The sequence below is a fragment of the Vigna umbellata genome, chromosome 2 (genome assembly GCF_029865625.1).
Source record: "Vigna umbellata cultivar VRB3 chromosome 2, Vumbellata_1.0, whole genome shotgun sequence".
In the NCBI taxonomy this organism is placed as follows: Eukaryota; Viridiplantae; Streptophyta; class Magnoliopsida; order Fabales; family Fabaceae; genus Vigna; species Vigna umbellata.
Window position 1 is genome coordinate 10,476,359 of NC_142166.1, and position 27,981 is coordinate 10,504,339.

At 31.4% G+C, this 27,981-nt stretch overlaps 5 protein-coding genes across 7 annotated transcripts in view; 4 read left to right on the forward strand and 1 right to left on the reverse strand.

Moving 5' to 3' along the window:
- LOC124845496 (structural maintenance of chromosomes protein 3-like) overlaps window positions 1–3,809 on the reverse strand; it is a 32,701-nt gene extending 28,892 nt beyond the window's left edge. The window contains exons 1-9 of the mRNA XM_088106092.1: window positions 3,668–3,809; window positions 3,130–3,178; window positions 2,896–2,971; window positions 2,198–2,236; window positions 2,032–2,099; window positions 1,859–1,930; window positions 1,432–1,511; window positions 1,218–1,296; window positions 992–1,109 (exon numbers count right to left, since the gene is read on the reverse strand). Of these exons, the coding sequence (XP_087962218.1) occupies window positions 992–1,109; window positions 1,218–1,296; window positions 1,432–1,511; window positions 1,859–1,930; window positions 2,032–2,099; window positions 2,198–2,236; window positions 2,896–2,971; window positions 3,130–3,144 (547 nt within the window). The 5' untranslated portion in view covers window positions 3,145–3,178; window positions 3,668–3,809. The remainder of the gene's footprint in view (window positions 1–991; window positions 1,110–1,217; window positions 1,297–1,431; window positions 1,512–1,858; window positions 1,931–2,031; window positions 2,100–2,197; window positions 2,237–2,895; window positions 2,972–3,129; window positions 3,179–3,667) is intronic.
- A 695-nt stretch (window positions 3,810–4,504) lies between these two features.
- LOC124821319 (uncharacterized) lies at window positions 4,505–9,532 on the forward strand. 3 transcript variants are annotated; one of them, XM_047293188.2, is made up of 7 exons: window positions 4,505–4,668; window positions 5,840–6,030; window positions 6,151–6,231; window positions 7,143–7,263; window positions 8,194–8,508; window positions 8,996–9,055; window positions 9,272–9,532. In XM_047293188.2, exons 2-7 carry the CDS (start codon window positions 5,840–5,842, stop codon window positions 9,356–9,358), a joined length of 855 nt encoding a protein of 284 aa, XP_047149144.2. In that variant the 5' UTR covers window positions 4,505–4,668; the 3' UTR covers window positions 9,359–9,532. The 3 variants fall into 3 exon arrangements, with proteins under 3 accessions (XP_047149144.2, XP_087962628.1, XP_087962629.1); XM_088106502.1 differs by lacking the exon at window positions 4,505–4,668 and adding an exon at window positions 4,952–5,111; XM_088106503.1 differs by lacking the exon at window positions 4,505–4,668 and adding an exon at window positions 5,225–5,697.
- Window positions 9,533–15,812: 6,280 nt separating this feature from the next.
- LOC124821316 (uncharacterized) lies at window positions 15,813–19,123 on the forward strand. Its single transcript, XM_047293184.2, has 3 exons — window positions 15,813–16,051; window positions 17,399–17,604; window positions 18,716–19,123. Exons 2-3 carry the CDS (start codon window positions 17,419–17,421, stop codon window positions 18,893–18,895), a joined length of 366 nt encoding a protein of 121 aa, XP_047149140.1. The 5' UTR covers window positions 15,813–16,051; window positions 17,399–17,418; the 3' UTR covers window positions 18,896–19,123.
- A 2,064-nt stretch (window positions 19,124–21,187) lies between these two features.
- On the forward strand, window positions 21,188–22,682 carry LOC148203394 (uncharacterized). Its single transcript, XM_088108084.1, has 2 exons — window positions 21,188–21,392; window positions 21,651–22,682. The coding sequence occupies exons 1-2, from the start codon at window positions 21,272–21,274 to the stop codon at window positions 22,436–22,438; spliced, it is 909 nt and encodes a 302-aa protein (XP_087964210.1). The 5' UTR covers window positions 21,188–21,271; the 3' UTR covers window positions 22,439–22,682.
- Window positions 22,683–24,439: 1,757 nt separating this feature from the next.
- On the forward strand, window positions 24,440–27,931 carry LOC148203395 (grpE protein homolog 2, mitochondrial-like). Its single transcript, XM_088106203.1, has 6 exons — window positions 24,440–24,686; window positions 24,961–25,141; window positions 25,226–25,419; window positions 25,528–25,695; window positions 26,649–26,777; window positions 27,515–27,931. The coding sequence occupies exons 1-6, from the start codon at window positions 24,558–24,560 to the stop codon at window positions 27,599–27,601; spliced, it is 888 nt and encodes a 295-aa protein (XP_087962329.1). The 5' UTR covers window positions 24,440–24,557; the 3' UTR covers window positions 27,602–27,931.
- The last annotated feature ends 50 nt before the right edge of the window (window positions 27,932–27,981 follow it).

Here is a 27,981-nt window from a genome sequence, read left to right on the forward strand (position 1 = left end):
TATAACATAACTTCAATAAAATGTAGAATAAAATATATATTTAATCATCATATTTTCACATAAATAAAATCACATAAAATAGAAAATAATATATATATATATATATATATATATAGAAAGTTATAAGCCAGATTATTAAAAAATGCAGACACATATGCTAGCATTGAATCAAACAAGTTCTCAATGTGTTTCTTTTGTCAATGCCTCGTAAAAATAAAATTCAAATACATTACGAATATAAAAATCAAGTATAATAAAATAAATTATCAAATTCTTCTATTGAAACTTTCAAGAATTTGTATCTATACCATTAATAAAGGGAATTCTCCTTTTTGATGTCCAAAACTTTTTCAGTTTTACCCTTTTAGTAACTACTTTTTTGAATTCGAATAATTACTCATAATAAAAAAAACCATTTACACAATAAAATAATTACCTATAATAGAATTATAAGAATAATTTATTTTTATAATTACCTTTTTGTGAAATTTATTTTATAGTTTATTAATATTTTTTATTCCAATAATTAAAAATCATTTTATAGTTTAATAAAGATTTTGCTATAATAAGAAAAAAGTGGACACACATGGGCATAGTGCATGTGTTTCCACTAGTGTACTAACTAGCTGATACTAATCATATCTACACAACAATTCAGTTTTATAATAAACTTGTAAAATTTGTCAGGTCTGGCAAGTATAAATCTACAGCTAAGTAAAGAAAGTACTAAATGGACATTATGTTAATGTATATATTCATTGTTCTTTATTTGATGTGTGTGTGTAAGAATATGATATTTCATTAAAAATCATAATCCATTTCTTAACTCCAGAATTTAGAAAAGAAAATTATGAGAAAGTGTCATGTGGTAACTTTAGAAGAATAACCCTATCATTATACGTAGATTAGAAATCATGAACTCAAAACTGAATGATAAATAAATAGGAAAGACTAGATAAATCATAAACTTAAAATAAAATCATGAACTTGCCAGTTTCCTGCATTATTTTCAAACTTTCACGGCGCCTCTCCTCATAAACTCTAGTACCACCTATTTCCTTCAGCAAGTCCAGTCGTTCAGAGTCTTTCATCAAGGTTAATGATGCTATCTACACAATATATAAATGGAACAAGTTTAGAAATCAACTTCAAAGTGTTTGAATATAACAACAATAAACCCCAAACCAAATTCAAGTACTGCCACCAAGAGCCAATACCTTTCCTTGTTGTACAACATAATAAGGATTTGAACGGGAGAACCCAGCACTCTCCAGCAAGTTCATCACTTCAGTTTTCCTGCAGATAGTATATGATGCTTAGAATCAGAGTAAATACTCATATGACCAAATAAAATAAGATAAAATAGGTAATTTTTCTCAATAGTAAAAATAAAAGCAAACTACATTTGACACATAGCTCTATTTAACTCACGTTATGTGTTTTCCATCAAGAAAATACTCATCCTTTTTTAAACCAATAGTCCGACGCAATCGCACTTCCTCCTTGTCAACCTATTCACCCAACACAGATAGATGCTAAGATAGAGCATATTTTATCAAGCAAAAATCACTATTGCCACAAAAAATAAAGCACATTTGGTCTGACAAAAAAGTAAAAGGGAATCAGTTCAAAGCAGTGCAATTATTACATCAACAACCACTAACAAAATTTTACAGTTTAAGCTGAAAAGGTTATTTAATTGAAATTGTGGTGTAGAAGCTCTGTGAAACAAAAAACACAGCAAATCACGTCATTAATTGTATTACTTCTCAGCTAGTACAAAATATGCACCATCAAATAAATATGAAATCATGATATTGATCACTAGAATAACAAGTTATTATCCTCAACATATTACCGGGATACGGTTGTCTGAATTATCAAAGACAATCTCCACAAAAGCAGATAAAACTTGGTGTCCAGCTCCTTCCTGTGCACAAAGAATAATTTATTTAAGCATATTCAAAATCTATAGGTGATTATTTATAGGCGACAACTACAAGTATAAATAATGGATGAAGTGTGACATACATGGAGTAGTGCCTGTCGATCTTCACCACGTAGGTTTTGAAAGAGATCACTTAATACAAAACGGATGGCTACAAAAGAAAAAAAAAGGTGTAGCAAAGTGAAGATCAGAGATTTGGCTGTAGTTACTTCCAAATTGCACACGGAAGAAACGGTGATCATTTTTTACCATGAAAAAAGTTTGTCTTCCCAGATCCATTAGCACCAACTGCAAAAATAAAAAATTAACAGATATATTAAATTACAAATAAATACAATTTAGATGCGTTCATCATTTGAGCTGAAAGAAAAGATGATGTTCATCTTTAAAATATAATTTAAGAAAAAGGAATGATGTGTAAGAGTGGAAAAAACTAAGGAAGTAATAAAAGGAAGGTAATGAAGAGAGCAAATAATGCATTTATGCCAAAAATACCGCATGTGCCCTTTACCTTGGTGTGAGAACGTATCAGCTAATAATCAAGTACTACCGAATCATAACATTGTTATCAGTTTTACAATAAAATTCTTCTTACATATCCTTCACTTTTTTTATGGGTAGTCTTTCATCACAGTATTGACGAATAACCTTCTTTCTTAGATATCTACTAATAAGTACTATTATATGTATATTTGCAACAATAAATAATTTACTAATTTTGATGATAAATATGAACTATTATTATATCTACCTTATTACGTAGTCTAAGAAAATATGTCTGAATTCAAATAAGAATCGACCAAACACCTTCTTTTTATGTTGATTTACATGTTGCATTTCGCTGTCATCATAACATGTTACGAATGAAATGCCCACATCATACATGCCGAAGAGTTTCCAGAATCAATAGAAGATAGGATCTAAAAAATTGTCAATAAAATTATTACCAACACAGTTCACTTTAGAGCTGAAAGGCTCTGTGGAAATTTGCTCTCGATAACTCTTAAAACCTTCGATCACAACCTAAAAGCACAAACAAGCAAATATTAGCATAATATGTGGTATCTGTGACAGAGGAAGTGTTTATGAATCATAATACAAAACAGAATCTAGTCAAATCTAATATACTTTATCTCACCGTGAAAAGTGAATTAAATAAACAAACTCCAAAATTAAATTACCTGTTTGATGTACATGTTCAAAGTGTCATAACCGTACTTTTACCCGCAACTACAAAAGCAAATGAAAAAAATTCCATAAGCACAATCACATTACAACCACGCCACAGTACTGTACACGCTTCCTTGAGTCACAACAACGGTTTTTTTATAAAACAGAAGACAAGGAACTATCAATCACGATAGCATTAAAAAAAATATAATTAAGCATATTCATAGGAAGTCACTGCAGCTATCACAGAGTCAGAGATGAAATGACCGAATCCTCCACACGTACTAGTTCAAATGGAAATTCAAAAATCAATACAATTTGACTTCCAAACCACAAAACATACTGTTACAATGAACAATCTAGGGCAAAATCGGGGTATAAAGAGTTTTAGCAGTGAAATCAAAGTACAAGAACAGGGAAATTCAAACGAAGTCAACTCCGTGAATGGTATTAGGGTTTTGAGGAGCAAAAACTGTGATTGCGGACAAGAAAGAGAAGCAGAAGCATACGAATAATTTGTATGAGTTTAAGAGAGCGAAAAAAGAGTACCTGAGAATGTTTAGTGAGAAAGGAGTGGTTGTCGCAAAAGTTGAAGTTGGAGCGATCAGTTTGGGTTGCAAACTTTAATATCGTTTGGTCCGAGAGTGGGCGTGGAGGGAAAGGAAAAGTGAAAAAGAATATAATCTGAGAAAATGTTGCACGACATGTTTCCTTCATAGTTCTTAATTTCAGAAAAAGAAAAGGCAAAACTTATTTAAATATTTTATCAATTATCTTGCAAAAATATTTTGTATAAAATTCTGGTGAATTTTACATTAGTGTTACTATTATTTATTTGATTTCTTGGATTAAAAGAAGCAAGAAAAGTTGCTGATTTTTTAAAGTTTTTAATGCATATTTTTTTGGAAAAAACAATTGGTAAATAAACTATAATATTTTAAAATTTACTGGAAATCTACAATCTATTTGTAGTTTTCCTATGAATAATATTTTTTCTTACAAAAAAAATAAAATATAGATTATTTTTTAAAGTAATTATAATCATTTTATTAATTTTTTATATATTTGCTTTATGTATTTAAATCGTAAAACATTTTTTAAATATTTTAATCTTAAATATTTATTTAATCAAAATTGATAGCCTATAATTTCATTTTATTTAAATATTTCTATTGAAAATTATCATAAACTACTAATATTATTAATACATATAAAATTCTAATATAATTTTTTATGAGATAATCTTATATGATAAATAAATAAAAAAAAGATACGTAATGATAAATATAAATTATTTTTATATTCATTCAATTAACAGTTATTGAAAATTATTGAAACCTTTGGAACATTTTTTTATTATTATGAAGTGTTCATGAGTAAATACAATACTTTCAATTGGAAACACAGTAGCAAAAACTCAACCTACAGGCTCATCGCGAGGTTTTTTCTATTATTGCTGCTAGAACCATACCGAATCTTCTGCACTTCGGAAGATTCAAGTTTCAGTCTCTTTGTCTCTTTTCTATTGTACTTCGGAAGCAACTTATTAGGTAAATTTATTCAGGAATACTCATGGAAATATGCTTTTCTTCACGTTTTTTATATGAAGATTCATTGAGATGAGTACCATCCTTCTCAGGAAGATTTGCCAGTAGTTTTATTGGCATTTCCCATTTGTTAGGCTTTCCTTTTTACCTTTTCGCTATTGGAACATTGTTGCATACGATGCTGTATTTCATTTTTTATTTTGCATTTAGATTATGAATTTTGAAGTATCAAATATGTATATGTCATAAATATTGCTGTGTAATTCATAATTTTGCAAGTTTCTGCAATGCAATCTACTTACTTTAGAATTTTCACCTTCTCACTACATCTATGAAATCTGGTCTCAGTGCGCTCACTCTCATTCTTGTTTGTTGTTTTCGCTCCCAACTCACTCTCACTTACGCTCACTCACAACTCATACGCTCTCTGTTTACGATTTTCACAAGTTCGGTATTGATTTTCATAGGTTCAGTATAAATCGTGTTTGGCATTCGATTATCACTTGCCTACGATCAGATAGAGTTTTTTCGCATTTACTTTGATTTTATTTGGATTTCATTCTCATTTGTGGTTTGATTGTATTTAGTTTTTCGTCTGTGTGTGACCTGCCACTTCTAGGGTTTTGTTTTGTTTCATGACGTGAAGTCTTGACTTTCGTGTAATTCAACGGGTAGGTGCTTTGTATTTAGTTCACGTTAAGATTGGTATATATGTAAGCAAACTCAAGTGCACCCGTAAGAATTCAGATTTTTTGCAGGGCAATTTTTTTTTTCTTCAGCAAAATTCTGTCTGCAGTTTTAAGAAATCAGAGATTCTTTCGATCAAATTAATATTATTCTTCTGTTTTAAGTGGAGATATTGGCAATGAAAACGCTCTAGTTTATTCATTTGCGAGACTCTGAATCTTTATCATCTTAGATTTTGAATTCTCAAACTTGCAGAGTTTTAACTTGATTTAGTTTTCCATTTTTCCCACTACTTCAATCCCATAGGCGAGAGAAGCAGTAAAAGTTGTCTGGTTACATGATTTGGTGATCTCTACTCTTATTCCGATTCTTACCTTTTGCTTATTAACCTTTTTTTTTTGTTTCTTTGGTTCAATCTTACAAAACTAATGGTTTAATATCCGAGGTAATTATTGTTTTCGAAGCATGATTCGATGCATTTTTGCAGATGAAGGTGAAAAAGCAGAAGAGACATAGAAAAACTTTGACTTTTTACACTGCGTGCTTTGCTTTTCGGAAGCCTTTCAAGGTTTTATGTGATGGGACATTTGTGCACCACCTTCTTGTGAATCGAATAACCCCTGCTGACATCGCACTTGGCAATATCCTCAGTGCTACTGTCAAACTCTACACTACCAGGTTCCTCTCTCTTTTTGTGTCAAGATTTATTTCTATAAATTGTTATTGTTTTTGTTGGGATTGGATCTTTTTGTTTTTGTTTTTTACTTTGCTTAGGGATTTTTTATGAAGATGATGCAGGTGTGTTCTGGATGAGTTGAAGCGACTTGGTAGCTCATATTCGGAGACTCTGGAGGCGGCTCATAAACTCATAGTTGCTAGGTAATTACACTGCTCTAGCACATATGATGTGATGTGGATTGTTTCATTAGTTTTACTGTTTCAATGAATGTATTTCATGCACAATGAATGATAACTGAATGCAAATAACTCAGACCGTTTGGATTTATGCTTGTTTTGGTCACTAAACCCTTGGATTAAATAGACCCTTGGTCTAGTTCTCTATCATAACTAGACCCTTGGATTAAATACCCTGGACAATGACTGGAATAGCTAAAATATTTGATACTCGTTGGGAATGCGGATGCAAGACTCTACTACTTAAATTATTATTTGATTCTATTAGAATGTATAGATTATCCTTTAGATTCTGTTTCCCATTTTCCCCTTTCTCTTAGGACTAATGGTCATATCATAATTGCGTTGGAATATATCATATCATTTAAGTTAATTTTAATTTCATGGTATTTTGTCCTTATCTCTCCCCCTTCCATACCTAATTAACTAACTTCAGTACCCTAATGTCAGAGGGTAATTGTATGCAGCCTTTCCCTAGCATAGGTAAAGAGGTTGTGGTTGGATTTGAGCCCACAACCAACTGGCCAAATGAGCCAACTCACTACTCTATAAGAAAAATTTATGTAGTGCAGGTTGGAGGGTCATTCTTTAAAACAACTGAGACTTTGGACGTTGACCCTACTCTGTGAAGTGTCAAAGTGACGTTGACTCTACTTTGAACTTGAGTCCACGAGAAAAATAACGGATGTGGTGCTTTTATGAAAATTTCAATACAGAATAATACTTAGAGTATTATTAATTGTACTCTCTGACCACTGTATTTTTTTTTATATTTTAAATTCATCCTAAACTTGTTAGGATGAGCACTTGATGTTATTTTAATACTTTGACTGCTGGTATGTCTGTTGAAATGTTTGACTCTAACCAATTTGCAGATGTGAGCATGATAAATGTGTGAGTGCAGATGTATGCATCAAGGAGGTTGTTGGAGAAAACAATTCTGAACATTTCTTTGTTGCTAGTCAGGACACTGAACTCCGGAAAAAGTTGCAAGAGGTTTGCATCATATATTATTTGTTTGAAAAGTTGATTCCAATTATTAGATACGTTTTTCATTTTAGTATTGTCTTTGTAATCATGGTAATGTTTTTATATAAATGTTGAATTATTTTTTGTATAATATCCAATCATAATTATCTCTCCTATTGGACTTAAAATACATTTATCTTGGTATTAGATTTTTTGTAGCGGGCTCATTATCTGAGAAAAACTGTGTGAAAATCTTGGTTTGTGGGAATGAGGTGGATTTGAATTGAACAACAATGTAATGTTACCGAATATGGAATATTGGTCATTTGATGAGCTTAGTGTTTAGTTGACATTTACATAATCTTGAAGTTATCCAAACAACCAATTTGAAGGTGGAACTACTTTAAATCCAAGATTGTGACACTATTTGAAAATAGTTGATATTTGAAGTGTGTAAAACAAGATACTGTCTTGTCTAGAGTGTCTGCCTTATCCCGGTACTTATTTTTTATACTTCTTGACACAGACTCAATGAATACCTCATTTACTATTATCTCTCTCGCATTTCTAATCTCGTTCAATCAATACCCTGTGTTGCATCACCTTGCCTGAAGCATCTTCGTACTGAGGTTGCGGATTTAGCCATTTGGAATAGTTGTCTCTAATTAGAACGGTTGAATAGAATTTTCTTTAACATCTTGATGCCTTGGCATCTATAATTTTTTTTTATTTCTAAGTTTTAATGTGTTTCATTTGGTTCCTAATTTTCTTATAAATGATATATTATCATTATTTTTATGCACCTCTTTGCTGTGATATTCTCACCAAAAGAAAAAATAGAAAACTTGTGCATATTTTTGTCTAAAATCTGTTGAAGTGCTATAATGCTTTTAAATGCTGCAAGATGTGCAGAATTGTACCTTCTTACATATTATTCTTTTTAAATACTTGTATCAGGTACCTGGTGTGCCTCTCATATATGGTCTCAGAAATGCTCTTTTTCTTGAATCCCCATCTGCATTTCAACGACAGTATGTCAAAACTTCTGAAGAAGGACGGTTGCATATGACTGAGAAAGAGTACAAGATATTGAAGCATAAGGTGATGAATAGACTGACGGACGAGGAAGCTAACAATTCGATTACTGAAATAATGGAAAATGTAGATTCAGGATATCAGACCACAAATATTCAGGCAGTTAAAAATAGTACTGCTACAAAGAATCGGATGGAAATCAAGGATAAACCTCAGTTCAAGAGAAAAAAAGCTAAGGTTATAATTTAAGCTTGTGCTTTATCTTTTTTCTTATTTTTTTCATTTAAAAAAAAAAAAGCCTAATCACACGGTCCTAAGAAAACATATGGTCAATGTATTATTTCCGTTGTGTGCAATTATGTGGTTTTATCATGTATATTAGGCGTGTCACCTTCATGGCCTATTTCTTGTCAATGGAAAACAAAGTATTGTGAGGCATTTTCAATTGTGTTTTATCATGTATATTGGGCCTGTCATCTTCATGACATATTTCTTGCAATGGAAAACAAAGTATTTTCATGCATTAAGGTTATTTATGGAAAGTTTGACAATATGCAGGCATTCCTTAACAGGAAATGTTGGCGACATTGTTTTAGGAAAGATTGATGACCAAAGTATTTACGTTAATTACTGGGAAAGATTCTTATACTATATTACTTCTAACAGTTTATGATTTCCATTTAGTATTCTTGTAGTTTGGTAACAGTGCTTTTAAACTTTGCAGGGTCCAAACCCACTTTCGTGCAAGAAGAAAAGTAAAAGCCAAAACATTGATCTTTCGAAGGTAGGGGTTGCAATTTCTATTTATTTTTTAATGTGAGCACATAAACACTTGGCTTGGAAATCTTGGAGTTAATTGTTTCAACTTTTATGTAAATCATTGGATGAGTTTAGTTTATGTTGATGTATCAGTCATTCAGATTAAAATCATATAATTTATGCTATACTTTTTTGAAATTTTTTTTCCACATTTTGTTACACGTTGCTTTTTTTTTTGCAGGAAGCTAAAGGAGACAATGCACCGAAGAGAAGTAGGAAAAGGAAAAGGTCACGTAAAGGGAATATGCCTACAGAAGGAGGCAGTTAGGTTGATTTATTTTATACTTTGACAAAAAAAGAACTTCTTGACTTCACTTTTTAAATATTAGATTTTATAGTCTTTCAATTTTGCCATTTGCGTATGTATGGACTTCGAAATAGCTAATGATTAGTCAAAATGGGTTTGAATATTATTTAAATGAATTATATCTGAATTGTCTAAGGTTTTGAATATTAAGTCTTTGTTGAGGAGATTTTATCTAACTATTACTGCGGGTTAATAAGTTTTAAATTCATTTTAAATTTGAAAGATTTTAACTAAGTTTAAATTTTCATTTTAGTAAGTATCTAAAAAATTTATACTTTTGCAAGAGTTTCTATCTATTAATTTTGTTAACTATTATCTTATATTGTTATTAATAATGTGTTTCTATATACAAAATAAAAAATGATATACTTAACTTTTAAGATTGTTAGAATAAAGTCCAATATAATTCAATTTTTTTTTTTTGGTTTTATAATAAAGTATAATATATCATTTTTAAATATATGTGAATGTTTCATTTAATTTACAAAGGCATAGTATTTTGTATGCCAATCTTGGATAGATGATAGAGAGAAGGCATTGCGTTTTGCACGCGAATTATAAGACCATATAATGTATTTTTAAGTTTAAACTTGGATAATCATAACCTGAAAAAGTACTTCTCTAACGTCTTATAATGATTAGAAAAAGACTATCAATGATTCTTTCTTCTTATCTTCTAGATACTTTTGAAAAAGAAAAGTTGATGAAATTAGTGATTCTTGTGTTCTTGATGAGAAATTCATTTAACCCTAGTTTTTTTAGAAATAACACTCTTGTATTCATAAGTTATATAGAAGGGTAAATTATATTTATATTTGTTGAAGGACATTGTCTTTTCTTTTGGTTAGTAAGCCTATGGCCTTTTATATCACAATGCTTGTGATATGATTGTTTAACCACGAGTAAGTACAATTCAAAGAATATTTGGTGTTTTATCTTTAAGTGATTAAGATTTAAACAATATTTTGTTTGATAAATAAGAAGTGATTTTGTTTGATAAATATTCAATAGCTTTTAATAATAAATGAATTAAAATGACAAACTTAGTAACAATATCATTTGATAACAACTTCTCTCTAATAAAATGATAATCAATTTCTATGTGTTTTGTTTTTTCATGAAACATTTGATTAGAGGCAATGTGAAGGGCGACTTGATTATCACAAAATAACTTCATCTGCTTATTTTCACAAAATTTCAATTCTTGAAGGAGTTGTCTAATCCTCACAAGTTAGCATGTAGTCATGGATTGATATTCAACTTCAACACTAGATCAAACAACAACATTTTGTTTCTTACTTTTCCAAGATACAAGGTTCCTTCCAAGTAATACACAATATCCTATGGTAGATCTTCTATCAATTGGACAATCAACCCAATATGCATCACAATATCCTTCCACTTGAGTGCTTCCCTTGTCCTCATACAACAATCCCTATCATGGGTTCCCTTTTACATATGAGAATGCGAATAACTACATTCCAATGATCAACATGTAGATTTTGCATAAATTGACTCATAACTCCCACCGGATAAGAAAGATCAGGTATTATTATGGTAAGATAGATGAGTATTCCAATCAGCCTTCTATATCTATCTAAGTTTGTGAAAAGTTCACATTGGTCTCTCATTAACTTTTTATTTGAGTCCATATGACTATCAATGGGCTTGCAATTTATTAGGCTTGTTTCCTCCAAAATATTGAAAGCATACTTTTCTTTGTGAAATGATGACACATTCTTTTGATTGTCTCACTTCAATACTAAAAAAATATTTTAGCCAACACAGATCTTTGTTCTGAAAGTGGTTGAACAAATTATTCTTTAGTTGAGCAATTCTAGTGACGTCATTTCCTGTAATGACATTATTATCAACATAAACCATAAGATAAACACATTTATTAGGAGAAGAGTGACCATAAATTATTGAATGATCCACCTCACATCGTTTTAATCCAAAATTCTGCACAACCCAATTAAATTTACCAAACCAAGCTTGAGGTGGTTGCTTCAAACCATAGATGGAACAATGTAATTTACAAACTAACTCATACCCCCCTTAAGCAACAAACCTAGAAGGTTGCTCCATGTATATCTCTTCTTCTAGATCACCATGAAGAAATGCATTTCTAATGTCCAACTGCTAAAAGGGTCATTGACGAATGACAATCATAGCAAGCAAAATACGAACAATATTAGTTTTAGCCATAGGAGAAAAGGTATCACAATAGTCGAGGTCATAGACTTGAGTATACCCTTAGCTACTAGACGATCGATTGCACCAGTAGGATCAAACTTAATAGCATAGGCCCATCTATAACCAACAGACATCTTACCAGGAGGAAGAGGAACAATGTCTCAAGTGTCATTGTGTTCAAGTGTCTACATTTCATCAATCATAGCTTGTCGCCATCTAAGATGACTAAGTGCCTCATGAACATTATTAGGAACCTTAATGGAAGATAAGGAGGAAATAAAGGAAAAATATGGAGGAGACAAATGATGATAACTCCAAAAATTATAAATAGGATAAGGATTACGAGTAGAGTGAATACCTTTCCAAAGGGAAATAAGCCAATTACTATCCAGGTCAAGAGAGGGTAAGGAGGATGAAGGATCCATGGTATGAGAATCTGATGGAGGAGGATCTGATTCTCGAGGATCTTCAGTGTTCTGAGTTTGAGATTGTATCTGACAATGATATGTGAAAAAGGTGGAGGAACAATGTCATTTACATTTTGAGTTTAAGGTAAAAAAGCAGGAGTAACTAAGGGATCACATAATGGTAGAGGAAACATTTGTTGAACACATGAATGATCCCCATGGAGGAAAAGAAAAAAGGTGTATCCTTAAAAAATGTGACATCAACAGGCATATAATACCTCTCGATTGAGGGAGAATAACATTTGACCCTTTCTAAAGGCGAGAGTATCCCAAAAAGACACACTTAATAGCTTTTGCAGAGAGTTTATCAAGACTTGGAGAAACATTATGAACAAAACAAGTATACCCAAATATACGAGGAAAAGATATGGTATAAAGGGTCATTTGGAAAAATGATAGAGTGAGGGACTTTATTCTCAAAAGAGAAAGAAGACATCTTATTGATCAGAAAATAGGTAATGAGGATTGCATCACCCCAATGATGAATAAGAGCATTAGTATTCAACACTAGGCAACATGCAATTTCAATGAGATGTCTATTCTTTCTATCTGCAATGTCATTTTTGTTTTGAAGTGTTTGGACATGTTGACTAGTGTAAAATTCCTTGGGAAGATAAGAATGAAGAAAATGATGCAGAAAAATATTCCTTAGTATTATCACTTTTGAAGATTTTAATTGTCTTCCCAAGTTCGTTCTTAATTTCATTAAAAAAGGACACAAATATAGCCAAAAGTTCATATCTCACTTTCATTAAATACACACAAGTACATTGAAAGAATTCATTAATGAAGGTTACAAAATAATTAAAACCAAAAGAAGTAACGTGACTTGGTCCCCAAATATTAGAGTGAATAGTTATAAAGAAAAAATTACATCATGTCTTAGACTTTTTAAGATAGGAATATCTAACATGTTTTTATAACTGACAAGACTCACAATGTAAGACTTGAATGTATTTGAGACTTGAAACCATCATTTTAAACTTGGATAAGCTTGGGTGGCCCAACCAATCATGCAAAAAATTTGGGGATGAAGTTGCGAAACAAGAAACAAAGGAGTTAGGTTTTAAGAAATAAAGTCCTCATGACTCGTGTTCTCAAATAAGACAACTCGTACTATGTTTGTGTATAATAAAGAAATTAGCAAAAAAGATTACAGAACAATTTAAGGAACAAGTCAATTGACTCAAAGAGATTAAATTGTAAGGACAATGAAGAATATACAAAACAAAATTCAAATTTAGTGAAAGAGATAAGGAAACTTTGCCCATTCCTCGAGATTTCACTTTGGATCCATTAACAACGGTAATGAAATGAGGAATTTTCGGAGAGGACATGGAAGAAAATGAAAGAATGTTACCAAAGATATAATTTGAGGCACCTGAGACAAGAATCCATGGACTGTAACCTTTCACAAATTGAGAGATGCAGACAGTTGACACATTTGTCATTGAGGAGAGTTGACCAAGATTCAGACTTATAGCTCAAAAACTCTCGGTACTCTTCATAAAAAATTCTAAATTCTGAATTATCAGATTTAGACACATGAGCGGCTTTGTCTGGAAAGCCATGCAAGGAATAACATTTATCTTAGGTATGAACCATTCTCTTACACGTTGAGGATGTCCACTTCGACCACCACATCCCCCTCAGTTGATCATACCTCCCCCTCTTCCTCGTGGTGCCATTATTGCTGATGTTTCAATAATATCACTTAAATTCTCGTCTTTTACCAATGTAGGTATCGGAAGAAGTCTAGTAACTAAGCCATCCATCGATGGGAGTTAAAACTTGATCATGTACATGATCAAAATTTGAGTGTGAACTTTTAAGAATTAGGACCATGTAATGCTTGTCAAGCTTTTTGTTGATACTTTCTAATGAATCAACTACAAAGAAGTTCTTTAACTCTTCTGCCGCAACCCTAACTTTTGCTATATGGTAAATCATATCATGGTTGACTTGTTTGAGAGAACCTACTCTTTAGGTTGCATCGAAAAGACATTGTACATCATTAGCAAAAATATCTTGTGCCCTTTTCCAAAAAGAGGAGCATGTCTTATAGGGTTTTAAGATATTTAGAACCTCTTGCTCGACCGATTTCCATAAAACAACACATAACTGAAAGTCTAGTTTATGTCATCGAGATTTTTCTTCAACTGGGACCATAGAAACATCTTGTTCAAGGTGATTATAGTGTCCTTGATCAAGAAATCAAAATTCCACAGTAGAAGACCGTGATAAATAATTTTTCCAATTGATTTTTGCAGACATAATGATAGGGGTAGCAAATAAGGAGGAATTAATTCAAGTAGAAGAGGTCATTCTAATATTGTGAGAAGAAACATGACTTAGGGTTCCAAATAACTTGAGGGAGGAAACCCTGAGTATTAGCCCTAACCAACAAAACTGAGAAACAATAACCAAAACACACTTAGGAAGCATCGGCAAGACGAACGACAATGGTGCGCTGTAACTCTGATTGAGAAGGCGACACGTGAGGAACACGTGCTCGAAACTGGTTGGAGAGAAGCGGCACATAGCGACACATGTAGAGGCTTTTGAGGAAGGGGCCACTAAGGTTGGGCCGCGCTTCTAAAGGACACCTAACCCTTGACTTTGCCGGAAAAAGCGTTGGTTGACAACAGCGACGATGACAGACAGTAATGGTGACAATGGTGGACAACAACGACGAACAACGAAAATGATATAAATCACAATGCTAACTATATACAAGAAAGATACAAAAGTTTAGCTCTTGATACCATTGAAGAGTTTAGAAAGACAAAAAAGTTTTATTTCACTTCAAACATTTGATACAACTTATTACTGCATGAATAAAAGACCGTAGTTTTGAAAAGCAAAAAGATGAAAAACTCCTCACAAAACCCTAAAAGTAAAATCCTTTACATAAATATTAATAATAACAAACACATTACATTTCTAACATGTTTTATAGACCAAATCTAGTGTATACTTTTTTATATCAACAATACTTAATTAAAATATATGAAATTTGATAAATTTTATTGTAACAGTTTCTTTTTATACATTAGCTGTAGCATTATTAATGTTAAATATTTACTTTAATATTATTTCAAGTATGTAGAGTGGATAGCATAACATTTCCTCTTCATATACAATAACAAAAAATTAATTTATTAGTATGTTTCAATTACTTCATTCTTTTATATTAACATGTATCAATCATGTCAACTCTGTAATAATATTTTTAATTTTATATTAAAAGAATTATTAAGTACGATTTAAATAAAAAATCAATCCACCTTATCAAAATTTAAATAAAGTAATTTAAAGGTAACCTTATGTTTTTATTATTTTCATGTTAGCAGAATAATAAAATTATTATTATTATTATTATTATTATTCATAATTATAATTTATAACATTTTTATAATATTAATTGTTTAAATTAAATGATAATAATAGTAGTTAATTAAAATATTTAATATTTTATATAAAGATAATTTTAAAATAGTAATTACTTATTATTATTACACATAATTATATTTTATAACATAATGCTCATAAATTTAAATTAAATATTAATAATCACTTATCATAATAACTTCATTCCTATTAAAAAATAAATTTATAAAATTTCAGAACTTTATATGTAATTTTTTAAATTATGAAAAATATATTAAATATTATGGTTGATAATATGAAATAATATTACTTCAAACTATTAAATTTAAAACAAAAAGAACAGGGTATTTTGTATTAACTTGGTACTGACAAAGGTGATTTCTCCTCCTATCCGTTCTTAATATCTTACCCTTTTGTAAGCTAAACCAAGCTCTCCTCCGTGCTTGATCGTGACGGCGGTGCCTCGACTTGGTTGCTTTCGATCTTTCTTTGTTTCATCCCGCAACCCGTTCGTCTCCGCTCTACTCCGCCAGTAAACCCGTCAGAACTTTCGTCCGCTGTCATCCGTGTGAGAAACTTACATCACATCCGCGTGATTTCTGTGAGTTATTTTGCCTCTTCTAGGGTTTTTGAAGGACATTTTCTTTTTCTTCAGCCAAATTCCGTTTGCAGGTTTTAAGAAATCAGAAATTATTTTTCTATTTGGTATCAATCAAATTAATATTATTCTTCTGTAATATATATATGGGTGATGTATGCTTAATGTTAGATAAATAATGTCCCTAAGCATGGATGGGTTTGGGTTATATGTTATGTGAGTGGCATATTGCATCAGCATATAGTCGTCTAAATCAAAAGTTTGCACTTTGATCATAATTGAACACCTTGACACCTTTTGCTTGCCGAATTAACTGTTCCTTCCCTTACCAGAAAAGAAATACGGTTTTAGGTACATAATTGTAAGTTTTTTAAACTGCAGTGTAATACTCAAGCTTGTGTGTCGGTGACACTTTCACTTTCAGTACTTTCAGTTCAAGCGTCCATGTCATTATTCTTGATATTTTGAATGAGAGAAATATAACTTATGGTAACATAACAACCACCATAATTCTTGCTTGACAGCATTTGCCTTAAGGACTAGAACAAGTCCCTCTCTGGTACTGTAATGACAGGGTATGATCATGTACCCAATTTCTTTGCTCAAATCACACTCATAAGTTTAATTTATTTTCACCACTACGACCAATTTCGTATCACAAATCACACTGTTAACTACTCTCAATTATCGATACACTATCTGACTACCCTTAAGTGGAGATTTTGGCAATGAAAATGCTGAAGTTTATTCATTTGCGAGACTCTGGATCTTTATCATCTTAGATTTTGAATTCTTAAATTTGCAGAGTCTTAACTTGATTTAGTTTTCCATTATTCCTACAACTTCAACCTCATAGGGGAGAGAAGCAGTGAATGTGTGGTTACATATTTGGTGAATTCTGCCCTTGATTCTGATTCTTGAATTTGATTTGCACTCTTCACTGCTCTCAAAATCTTATTCCAGATTAGATTTCTCAGTCTTTATCCCTTTATTTTTTTTCAGTTCAATCTCAAAATATGCCTCCTTTACTGTCTTCTGTCTGCTTTGTTTGATGGGATATTAGTTGTGAAACATAATCAGGATAAACTTTTACCTAGCAAGCTCCTAAAATCCACAGCTGTCTATGGATACCTGCAGGTATAAAATTATATCAATAATTTTCAACTGAAATGTAGCATGTAACAGGGTGTTTTTTATGGGTGTCTGTATATTCGCTATTCGTCTCTACCTGTTGTCATCCACAACTGCTGGGGTGGGCATGGTTTGAGCAATGTTTGATAAATTATAATAGGGAGTGTTCTTACTTCATCCTTAGTTTGAAATTTGATGAATATGTGCTTTTCATTGTAGAAAAAACAAAGAGGGAAAAAATGAACAAGGATAAGATCTTCAAGTTAGCAAAGGGGTTCAGGGGTAGAGCCAAGAATTGCATAAGGATTGCAAGGGAGAGAGTGGAGAAGGCCTTGCAATATTCTTACAGAGATCGTCGTAACAAAAAGAGGGACATGCGATCTCTTTGGATCCAAAGGATCAATGCTGGTACCCGTGTACATGGGGTATGTCTTCTTGCTTCTTTCTTCTCTTACAAATCCATAATCTTTTACAATTTTATTGTTGACCAAGAAATTCAGTGTTAAGTTTTCAAACTGTCATTACTAAGTGCGTGTTAGGTTTTCATTGAGAAAGAGCCTAAAATATGCTTATTAGAGAGAAATAGTTATTACTGTTGCACTTGCATGTTGGGGATTTGTGCTATCAGAAAACCAAACATTGTCTAAATTGTTGGTGATCCAATTATTATGACTATCAGCCTTGTGCTATTTCTTATACATAACACATGTATACGCATATAACTCTAACAACTTCTCCACTTGAATCTTCTGCTAGAGCTCTTATTATCAGGATGTGATTACACATAGATGTCTAACTTTAGCAACAGTTTCACTTGAAAGCTGTGGAAGTAAAACCTGTGCTTTATATAGTTAAACTATGACTTCTTTAAATAGGCTGCATGAAAAATATAGTCACATTGCCGTACTAATTTTGATTTGTTATGATGTTACCTATAAGAATAATTCTTTGCTTTAGCATTGTCTGCAAACATATGAAGTAACTTTCTATGAGTCTTCTCTTTCCCCAATCTTGTCATATTTATCCAGCATCTCTGGACCGAGCAACTGCTACTCCTCTCTAGTTAATTGGTTTTAGTTAGAAGCTCAGGAGGATGTGAGCTTTGTCTGATGATAAATGGGATCGATGAATTTATGTTCCGCTAATGCTGTATTTATCAAGGAAGCATAGGAGGATGCACGGGATGAGCAAATCATCCAGAGATGGATTTTGTCTTTGATGTGTAATAGTAGTATACTATGGAAACGAAAGTGTTCTTTGGTGTAAATTAGCTGACTTGGTAGACAGATTGGATTATTTGGTGAACTTGCATCTGAACCTTATTCGCTGTAGTAAATGACAACGGACTGAATACACGGTGTCTGTGACTGATACATATGTAACCTCAAACGAATTGAATATTAGGTAAACATGCGTCTAGAATCTGTAATTTTTCTCATGCATTAACACCTTTATTTTGAGTTTATATTTGCATGCCACGAGTTATTTAATCTTCTGCCATTTTCTTTGTTGAACATTTTTTCCTTTATTTGCCAGGTCAATTATGGGAACTTTATGCATGGGCTGATGAAGGAAAACATCCAACTTAACAGAAAGGTTCTATCAGAGTTATCTATGCATGAACCCTATAGCTTCAAGTCTTTGGTTGATGTATCGCGAAATGCATTTCCAGGAAACAAGAATGTTGTGATTCCTCCTAGAAAGGTTGCTTTTTAGGGGTCATGATACTTTAGCAAACATTTAGTGGTCGTTTATGTTATAATCCTTAACAAATTTTGAGGATTTTGGGTTTCGTACGCTATCCTTTCAATTTTGTATGTCTGTAATTCTCGAAGTCGGTATTGAGTACTCTTTTTCTGTATGCTCTTCCTCCTTCCTTACCCCTTTTCAATGTCAGAAATGTTGGAACAATAATAAGCCTTAATCCCAAGCATTTTACTTCCATTAGCCTCTACCAAAAATTAAAAGATTTTTTAATACAGATGTGTCTCCAAGGTTTTTTTTCTTAGGACTGCTCCTTGAATCTGTAAGTTGAAAAATCATTTCATCTCGATCTTAACAATCACCAGTATTATTTGATTATCTGAACAGATTAGAATCTTAAATTCATAAAACAAGATCATCTATACATCACAGTAAATTTTATTTTAAATGTCTGTGCTACATTTTGTTTGTCTAAGGTTTTCATTACACACACAGTACAGATTTGATGATTCAGTTGCCGAAGACTATTACGAGTCTCCTTGCACGAATAGATCATGTATAGAATCTTTGTATGTTTTTCTTCTAAGATATAATAACTTTATAAATTCTAAAACTTCTGAAAAACGATAAAAAAAAAGGCCAGAGAATTCAATATCTTGTAACTCTTTTATCAATAGCTATATTTATTTATAATAATGTGAGAAAAAAATTCACGCCAGACTATTTATTTTTTCACACTTTTAAGTAGCTACTTTGAAAATATATAAATGCAAAGACAATGTGCACATAAAATTAACATAAACCGTGCTATTATTTTCTTTTATGTAAATCTTAAAGAAATAAAAAAAAAGGAAATAGACAATACTATATAAAAGAGAGTTACTGGTTTAAAAAAACTGATTTAAAATAATGAAAAAAGTAAAAACATTTTAAGATTTTTTATAAAACTATAATAAAATACTTACAAATATTTCTCCACATAATTAAAAAAATTAAAAAATTTGTAAAATACAATACTCTTTGTCTCATCATTCGTTTATTTGATATCAAATATTTAAAAAAGAAAAACTTACCTTCACTATTTCGAAGTTGTTTTTGACTTTTTTTTTATTTATATATTTATCTATGTATATATTTTAATTTTTTTTTGTCTTTATCTATTTCAAAACTTTTCTTTGAATTATAAATATTTGTTTTATGCTAGAATTACCCTTCTATTGATATTTTCATTCAGACAATTCTAATTAGATATTTTACTTTTTATTTTGGACAATGCTTCCGTTTATTGTTATGGGTCAACTACACTATTTTATTTCACAGTATAAAAATATCTTTTTTAATAATAATATTATCCTTAAAAATGTGTTCTAAAGGATTACAAAAACATGTTTTAATAGAAAATAAGAGAAATTGAACAGTTAGGCATGCAAACCTTTTTAAATCAAAAATCAAATAGTTACACTTAGACAAGAAGAAGTATAAAAATCGTGCAAAGTTAGAGAGTCGTAGTCTTAAGTTTTAAGAGGCAGACTAGAAGATTATCAATGAAAGGTGAATAAGTCTATATAATATATGAATATGCCATTCTCAAAAAAAAAATTTAAGATAATAGGTTGATGAATTCTTCTTTTATCTATTTTTTATTTATTTATTTTTATTATATATCAACTTACTTTAATTTTTTCTTTTTTAAATTCATAAAATTTACAATGATTAGATATATGATGATTATCTTTTCTTTATCTTTTATATTTTATCTTAAATTAGTTTGTTATTATTTTTTACTTATATTTTGAGTTTAATCATATTTCTTTTATTATAAATAGAAAGTTTTATTTATTTATTTATATATATATATATATATATATTCAATAAAAAAAATTAAAAAAATGTCAGAAGAGATAAAATAGAATGTAATAAGTTAAAATTGAGAATGAATGAAATTTAAACACCAAAAAGTAGAGTTGCAAATTTGGTGGCTAGGATATTTTTTTTCTTTTTGGTTTTAACAATATATAAAGAATAAGAAAACCCTTATCAAGGAACAATGTAAAGTTCTTATCTTAATTTACACATTAATGTTTATTTTGGAGAGGACGCATGAGGAAGAGAGAGAAAAAAAACTGATATTGCCAAGCATACAAGCAAAGTATTCTTTGGAGAAACAATGTGTTAGTTTCTCCTTCTCTTGCATAGGACAACAAAGAAAAATCCTCAACATAGTTAAATCAATCTTTGCACGAAAAGGAAGAACTATGTTCCAAGAAAACAAATCTATCTGCTCTCCAATGTCTATATAATCAACCTAACTTCAGATTTCATTCACCAAGACAAGAAACAAAGATATTTACACTTAAAAAAAAGAAAAGAAAAAACAAAGGTGTGAGAATGTCGTTAGATGAAAGGACAAATCCACAAGCAGCAGCTGAACCTGTTCATGAAGATTTTATACCACCCTCCGATTGGGATCGCCAGGAAAATAGTGACACCCTCATTCTTATGCTTCCAGGTTCACTTCTTTTAGTTCGTATCATTTTCGTAATATTACTATTAAGGAATGGATTCTAAGACTAAAGGAATTCTGCATAAATTAGGTTTAAATCCATTTCTTTATATTACAGACAAAATAAAAGCACCACAATAAGTAATTTTTCAAAAAAGAAGAAAATAAAAAATTAAAAAAAAATAACATCAAAGTATATTTTTCTAAATACAAAGGAAAAGTAATTTTTGTTTGAAATGAAATAATGAATGTTTGATTTAACAGGGTTTAGAAAAGAGCAATTGAAGGTTCAAGTTTCCTCTAACCGTGTGCTAAGGTTGAGAGGTGAAAGAAAGATCAGTGATAACAAATGGCGTACATTTCACAAGGAAGTAATCCTTTCTGATTCTCATGACACCACTGGAATCAATGCCAAGTTTGAAGCTGGAATGCTATATGTAAAGCTTCCCAAACTCATCAAACCACCACCACCACCGTCACCAAGACCACAAGAACCTTCGACGCCCCACCGACCAACAAGTCCAATAACTTATGACGATCACAAACCAGATGCTACTCAACTACATCAGCATGAAAAAGACTCAAAAGAGGACACAACTCATGAAGAATCCAAGATCGAGGAACAACCACCACCAGCTCATGAAATCTCTCAAGTGATGCTGCAAAAGGAAATGAGCAAAGCAGAAACTGAAGACAAAAGAGAAGAAATGCATGAAACCACACAAACAACAATGAAGGAGCAGAAGGAAGGTCATGAAGATTCTGAAAAGAAGATGGCAGAATCACAAATAAAAACAGATAATGATGAGAAAGAGATGAGGGAAGTTGTAGCATCTAAGGTTCAAGGAACTGTTCTTGATGGGTTAAGTAGAATTAGTGTGGCCAAGATGAACACAAGGCTGGAGAAGATTTCTGACATGGTTTTGGAGGTTAAGAAGCAGAATAAAGTAGCCAACTTAGTTGTTCTTGTCTTTCTTGTGTTGCTTATTGGACTCTACATAAAGAGTCTGGTCAAATCATCTTTTGCAGGACTCAAAAACCAAGACCTTTGATCATTTGCTTCATTTTCTTGGATTACTGTGTCAACCTGCATCAAGGGCATGAGATAAAATTATCTGTGTGTACGTGAAATTGTAAATAGATTGTGATCTCATGTTCTTGTAATTATCTTTTGTATATTTTTTCCTTTTCATCATGTTCCTTTGTTACTTATGATCCAATGTTCAATCTTATAAAAAAGTGAAAAAATGATCCAATGTTGAATTTTGAGCTAACAGTCGGAGAGAAATTCCAGTTAGGCGAAGAAGTGTCACAATGGGCCAACTAACCCGATGAGTTTGGATTTAAAGTTTGAAGCTTTGAATAGATGATTTCACTTTAAATAGATGGGTTGTAATTTATTACTTAAGGCTACGGAAAAATTGTAAAGGTAAAGAGACATGTATCATGAAATTTTTATAAAAACAAACTACAATTATGCTCAGTAAAAAAATATTCTTTTGTTGTTTAGCACAAAGAAAATCATCACTATTCTATTTTTGTTACTTTTACTAAACTAATTCACATAAGAATGAATTTTAACACTTTGTTTGATGAGTAACCTAAATATCTATACCTCAAATTAATTGACAAATCCTTGTCAAATGTTAATGCTTGCATCTTTGGAATATGAAAAAAAAAAGTCCGTTCGTCTGTTCATTCACTCCGATCAATGTTCTTATCTTTTATCCTATATTACATACAATTTATAATTGAATGATTAAATTAGAGACATCAACTAATTGTAATACAGAAAACAATTTACAAGTTAATTGAGGGAAAAAAAAAAGTTTCTACTATCATCCAAAATCATGATGTCCTCTTCCTATTTGACATTTATCAACAATCTTACTTGTATGTGTTTGTAATTTTTTTCAGTAAGATAAATTTCTTGTCACGTGATATAAGAGTATCAATTATATTTGATAAAACATGAGATTATTTCTTTATCATAATTTCTTACATTATGAAAAAAGTAATTATTTCTGTTTATATATATATATATATATATATATATATATATATATATATATACGAAATGCAAAATTGGAATTTATGCAAAATTATAATACAATTTGATTATTAAACTTCAAAAATAATTAATATAATTCTTTTAATCCAATTGCATTATATTTTTTTAACATTTCAAAAACATTTCACGTTAAAATATTTAAAGTAATTAAGTTAAAAAAATTATATATATATATATATATATATATAAATATTAATTTGAAAATTAAAATGTATTGAAATTTTGAACAAAAATAAATTTTAATTTTACGTCAAAATTAAAAGAATAAAAATATTTTTAATCCTAAAATAACATAAAAAACACTTTGTACCGAAAACTCTTTGTATATTATATTATTGTTCTTTAAGTATTTGAAAACATTATAACGGGACTTTGAAAAGAGTCACCATAAAATATAAAAAGAATGAGAGATATTTGTATTATTTTACAAAAAATTAAAAAGTAATTTAATGTAATTTAACATCAGGTTAAATAAATTGAGTAACTCTAAAAATTAATAGATATTAAATTTTTTTCAGTCTTCTTTTTTCCAAAACTTTAATAATTATACGAAATTAGCCTTTGTAATATTGTTAAAACATGTCAATAATATTTACATGTTTATTAATTTTGATGTAAACAACATTTTTTTCTTCAAAATATTAATTTTCAAACTAACACAAATTTATTTGATGTTTTATTATTTAATACATGAGACATACATATAGACACCCTAAAGATTGTAATTAAATATTTTTAGAAGTTATAGATTTCTCCCACCAAAACATTATAAAAAAAAAAAGAGGAAAAACAAAACATTAACTAGAACAATAGATGATTGCATATCTTCTATTTGTCTAGATTCTTCTAATTTGAAACCCAAAGTGAAATTCCCATTTCATCACACAGAACAGAAACTAAACATTGCAGTTTCTAAACCCAAAACAGAAGGGTAAAATCGTCAACACATAAATATTTCCCTTAAACCCTAACCCCACAAACATTGTTTTCTTTGTGTCCAAGCAAATTTTCCCTTCTTCATTTCCTCACTTTTCTCCTCAAAAACCACTTTCTCTCTTCAATCCCAACTCGAATCTTTGTTCAATCCGTTTTCTTCGGCCATGTTCTTCCACAGGGTGCTGTCCCGTTCCTCTGCAATCCTTTGTCGAAGCTTCACCCTTTCTGTTTCACGAAATTCTCAACCTTTCTCCAATCACTTTCATTCTCTCCTCCACCCATCACCCAACAAGGTAACCCTATTCTAAAAACCTGAACACAGTTTTCTTTTCTCTTTTTTTGCTAATTTTAGTATTGGGGTTTAACTAGGGTTTTAGGGTTTATTGAAAACATTACCGTTTTGGCATTTTGTATTCCATGTGTGAGTTGAGTTTATCATTATGATATTTTGGCAATGAATTATTGTGTAGATTTTGTAATTATTCTATTTTGTTCCTTAGAATTCTGTGTTCAGGAGATTTAGCTTTGGTTAAGTATTCTCATCATGTGATATTTCTAATGTTCCAGCTGATTCCAGTTGAAGCTACTTTGCGGAATCCACTGAATTCATCTTTGACTTCGAGATTCGGATTTTCTTCTTCGGCCTCATCTGAACCTGCTAGTAATGACCCTGTAAAGGCATGTGAGGAAGAAAAGGTGACTGATCAGTCTGAACAAGCCAAAGCTGCTGATCGAACCGAAGAATCAGGTTTCGTTTCGAAATCTCGGTCTTAAGCTTGATTGGTCGAAAGAAATATTTGAAGTTTTGAGTGAACTGCGTTTTCTGCTTCAGATGTAGAGAGTGAATGTGATCAATCCAGGGATGATTTAATAAAGCTTGTTGCTGAGAAGGAACAGCTTTTGAAGTTGAAACACAAGGAGATTGCGCAAATGCAGGACAAAGTTCTGCGAACTTATGCGGAGATGGAGAATGTCATGGCCAGAACAAAGCGTGAAGCAGAAAATTCGAAAAAATTTGCTATACAGGTCGATTTTTGACCTTTTTTAAATTGTTATTTTGTGATTTGGGAAGAGTCTTCACCTCTTGGTACTCGCTCTTCAATTTTTGTGCTGAGTGGCTTTAATGTGATGTAGAATTTTGCGAAGAGTCTACTAGATGTTGCTGACAATTTAGGAAGAGCTTCCTCTGTTGTAAAGGAGAGTTTTTCAAAAATTGAATCTCCTAAGGAGTCTTCGGAAGCAGCACAACTCCTGAAAACACTTCTTGAAGGTGTGGAAATGACTGAGAAACAACTTGCAGAGGTAGACTGTTATACTCTATGGCTATGTTGTTTATTTGCAATAGTCCTAGCTAGAATAATGTATTTTCTCAGTGTCATTTATAAAGTTGTTTTACCTCTTGTTGCAGTGTTTAGATGGGTTTCTGTGTACATGATAGATAACAGGTGGATTTGAAGGTTCTTTGGGTCTGTATGAAAGGGGTTTTGGGGAGTTGATGTGCCAGGAATAGGAAGTGGACTTTGGCTAAGTTGGTGACTGTCAAGCTGTCAGGGTGTTATCCGCACATTCTAGGATTAATACTGGTTTTAGAAAATCTTAAAGGAAAAATTAATTCTGGTACTTTGGTTTTGGTGGGTTGAATTGTCCATATTGTCTGCAAGGGAAGTAGCCTGGTTGTAGTGAAAATCGAAGAAAACAATAGAAAAGATTAGAAGAAAACTAGGGAATCAAACCTAGGGTCTGATTGTGCAAGCACCCTCTAGAAGATACAAATTTGCTGTGAATTGTAATAACTTTTTGGTGAATCATTCTGTTTTTTTAAAAGCGTTTTCAATTAGACGTCCTTCAAGCATTATGATTAAAATCCTAATGTTATTGTCCCTTATATTTAAGATTTAAGAGAAGCTTGGACACAAATTAAAGAACGCATTAAAACCCAATTTAAGCCTGAGTCCAAGAAAGACCAGTACAAGAAAAGTGAATGCATAGTTAGGCTAATACGTAAGTAACAGTCATGTAGTGATTGATGGAATATTAAAATCAACCCTAACAATAGGTCCGTGGTTAGAACAGAGTTGTTTAGAGTGGTTCATTTGGGAGGGAGGTTAGAAAAGAGTTGATTTGAGAGTGGTTCGTAAGGGAGTGAAGTGAGGCTAAGTTAATCCTTTTTATATTGTTTGCTTGACTTAATGTGCTCCTAGAAATAGTTCCAGTGTGTAATCTTGTTCATTTTGGTTGACAACTATTGCTTATAGGTACTGAAAAAGCATGGTGTAGAAAAATATGATCCTACAAATGAGCCATTTGATCCACACAGGCACAATGCCATCTTTCAAATCCCTGATGCTACCAAGGCCCCTGGCACTGTTGGAGTTGTTCTAAAGGTATTCTATATACTTCTTTGTTGTAGTACTGTGATTTTTTTCCCAAAGTCGACAATTTTTTTCAAAATTGTGTTGTATTTGGAAAACCTTCTCGAACTCGGAAACTATACGAAGTCTAGGTTGAGGTGTTTCATTATTAATGATTAGCTTTTTGTTTATTGTATTTGCCACTGATTATTTCCATCAATGTTTATCAAAGGTCTCTAAGAGGTTTTGTGTTTGTGCTTGTGTCCTTGACAGAAAAGGTGTGTTGGAAATATCACATTGATCCGAGATACAACCAAATTATAATTTTTAAATGAGTGCAAATTCACCTTACAAGTTAGTTTTATAGGATTTAGTTAGGTCTAAATTTAGGAGCTATCTTGACAAGGTTTAATAAGTCTATAGTGGCACTTGCTATTGAGCTGTCATTGCGTCACCCGCAGATATTAAGTTTCAAACTCAAGATGTTCATTCCCAGTGTAAGGAAGTGTGTTGGAAATCACACATTAATTAAATATATAATCATATTATAGTATATAATCGAATGCAAACTTCATCTTAGATGACATTTTGATGAGGGTGATTTGGATTTAAAATCCATTTTGAGAGTTTGGAATAAATGTGGTCTTGTTCTTAGGTTTGATTGACGGTTCATTCATAAACACTCAAACAATGCCACCGTTAGTAATTTCCTTTGTTTACATCCCTTACCATCAATCCTTACATGGCTTAACCCTTGGTCATTTTTGCAGGCTGGATATATGCTCTATGATCGTGTTCTTCGTCCGGCAGAAGTTGGTGTAACTCAAGAAGTAGATGATAGCAAAGCAACTGAGTGATGATGGCATGAAGGAAAGCCTGAGTAGTGAGTTCTTGTTGAATACCATTCAACGTCTTTTTGCAATATGCTTCTATTATTCGGATTCTTATTTTTTAATAAAAAAAATACCATGTACGACGATCTTGATTCCATGAGATTTTGATAGTATACATGCTGTTTGCATGTTCAATATAGTAACATCTTTTGTAACCTCTGAGTACCCGCACTGAGTTCAGGAGTTTTAGTCCCTTTTGGCAAATCATAATTTTACAAGGGGTGAAATTGTAAGACTTTTGTGCCTGATGGTTAATTTTCACATGCAGCTTCCCCCTTCCCCCATTTTTGTCCATTTATTGAATTCTCTATGCTTTTCTACATACCATTATATCTAATGAATAC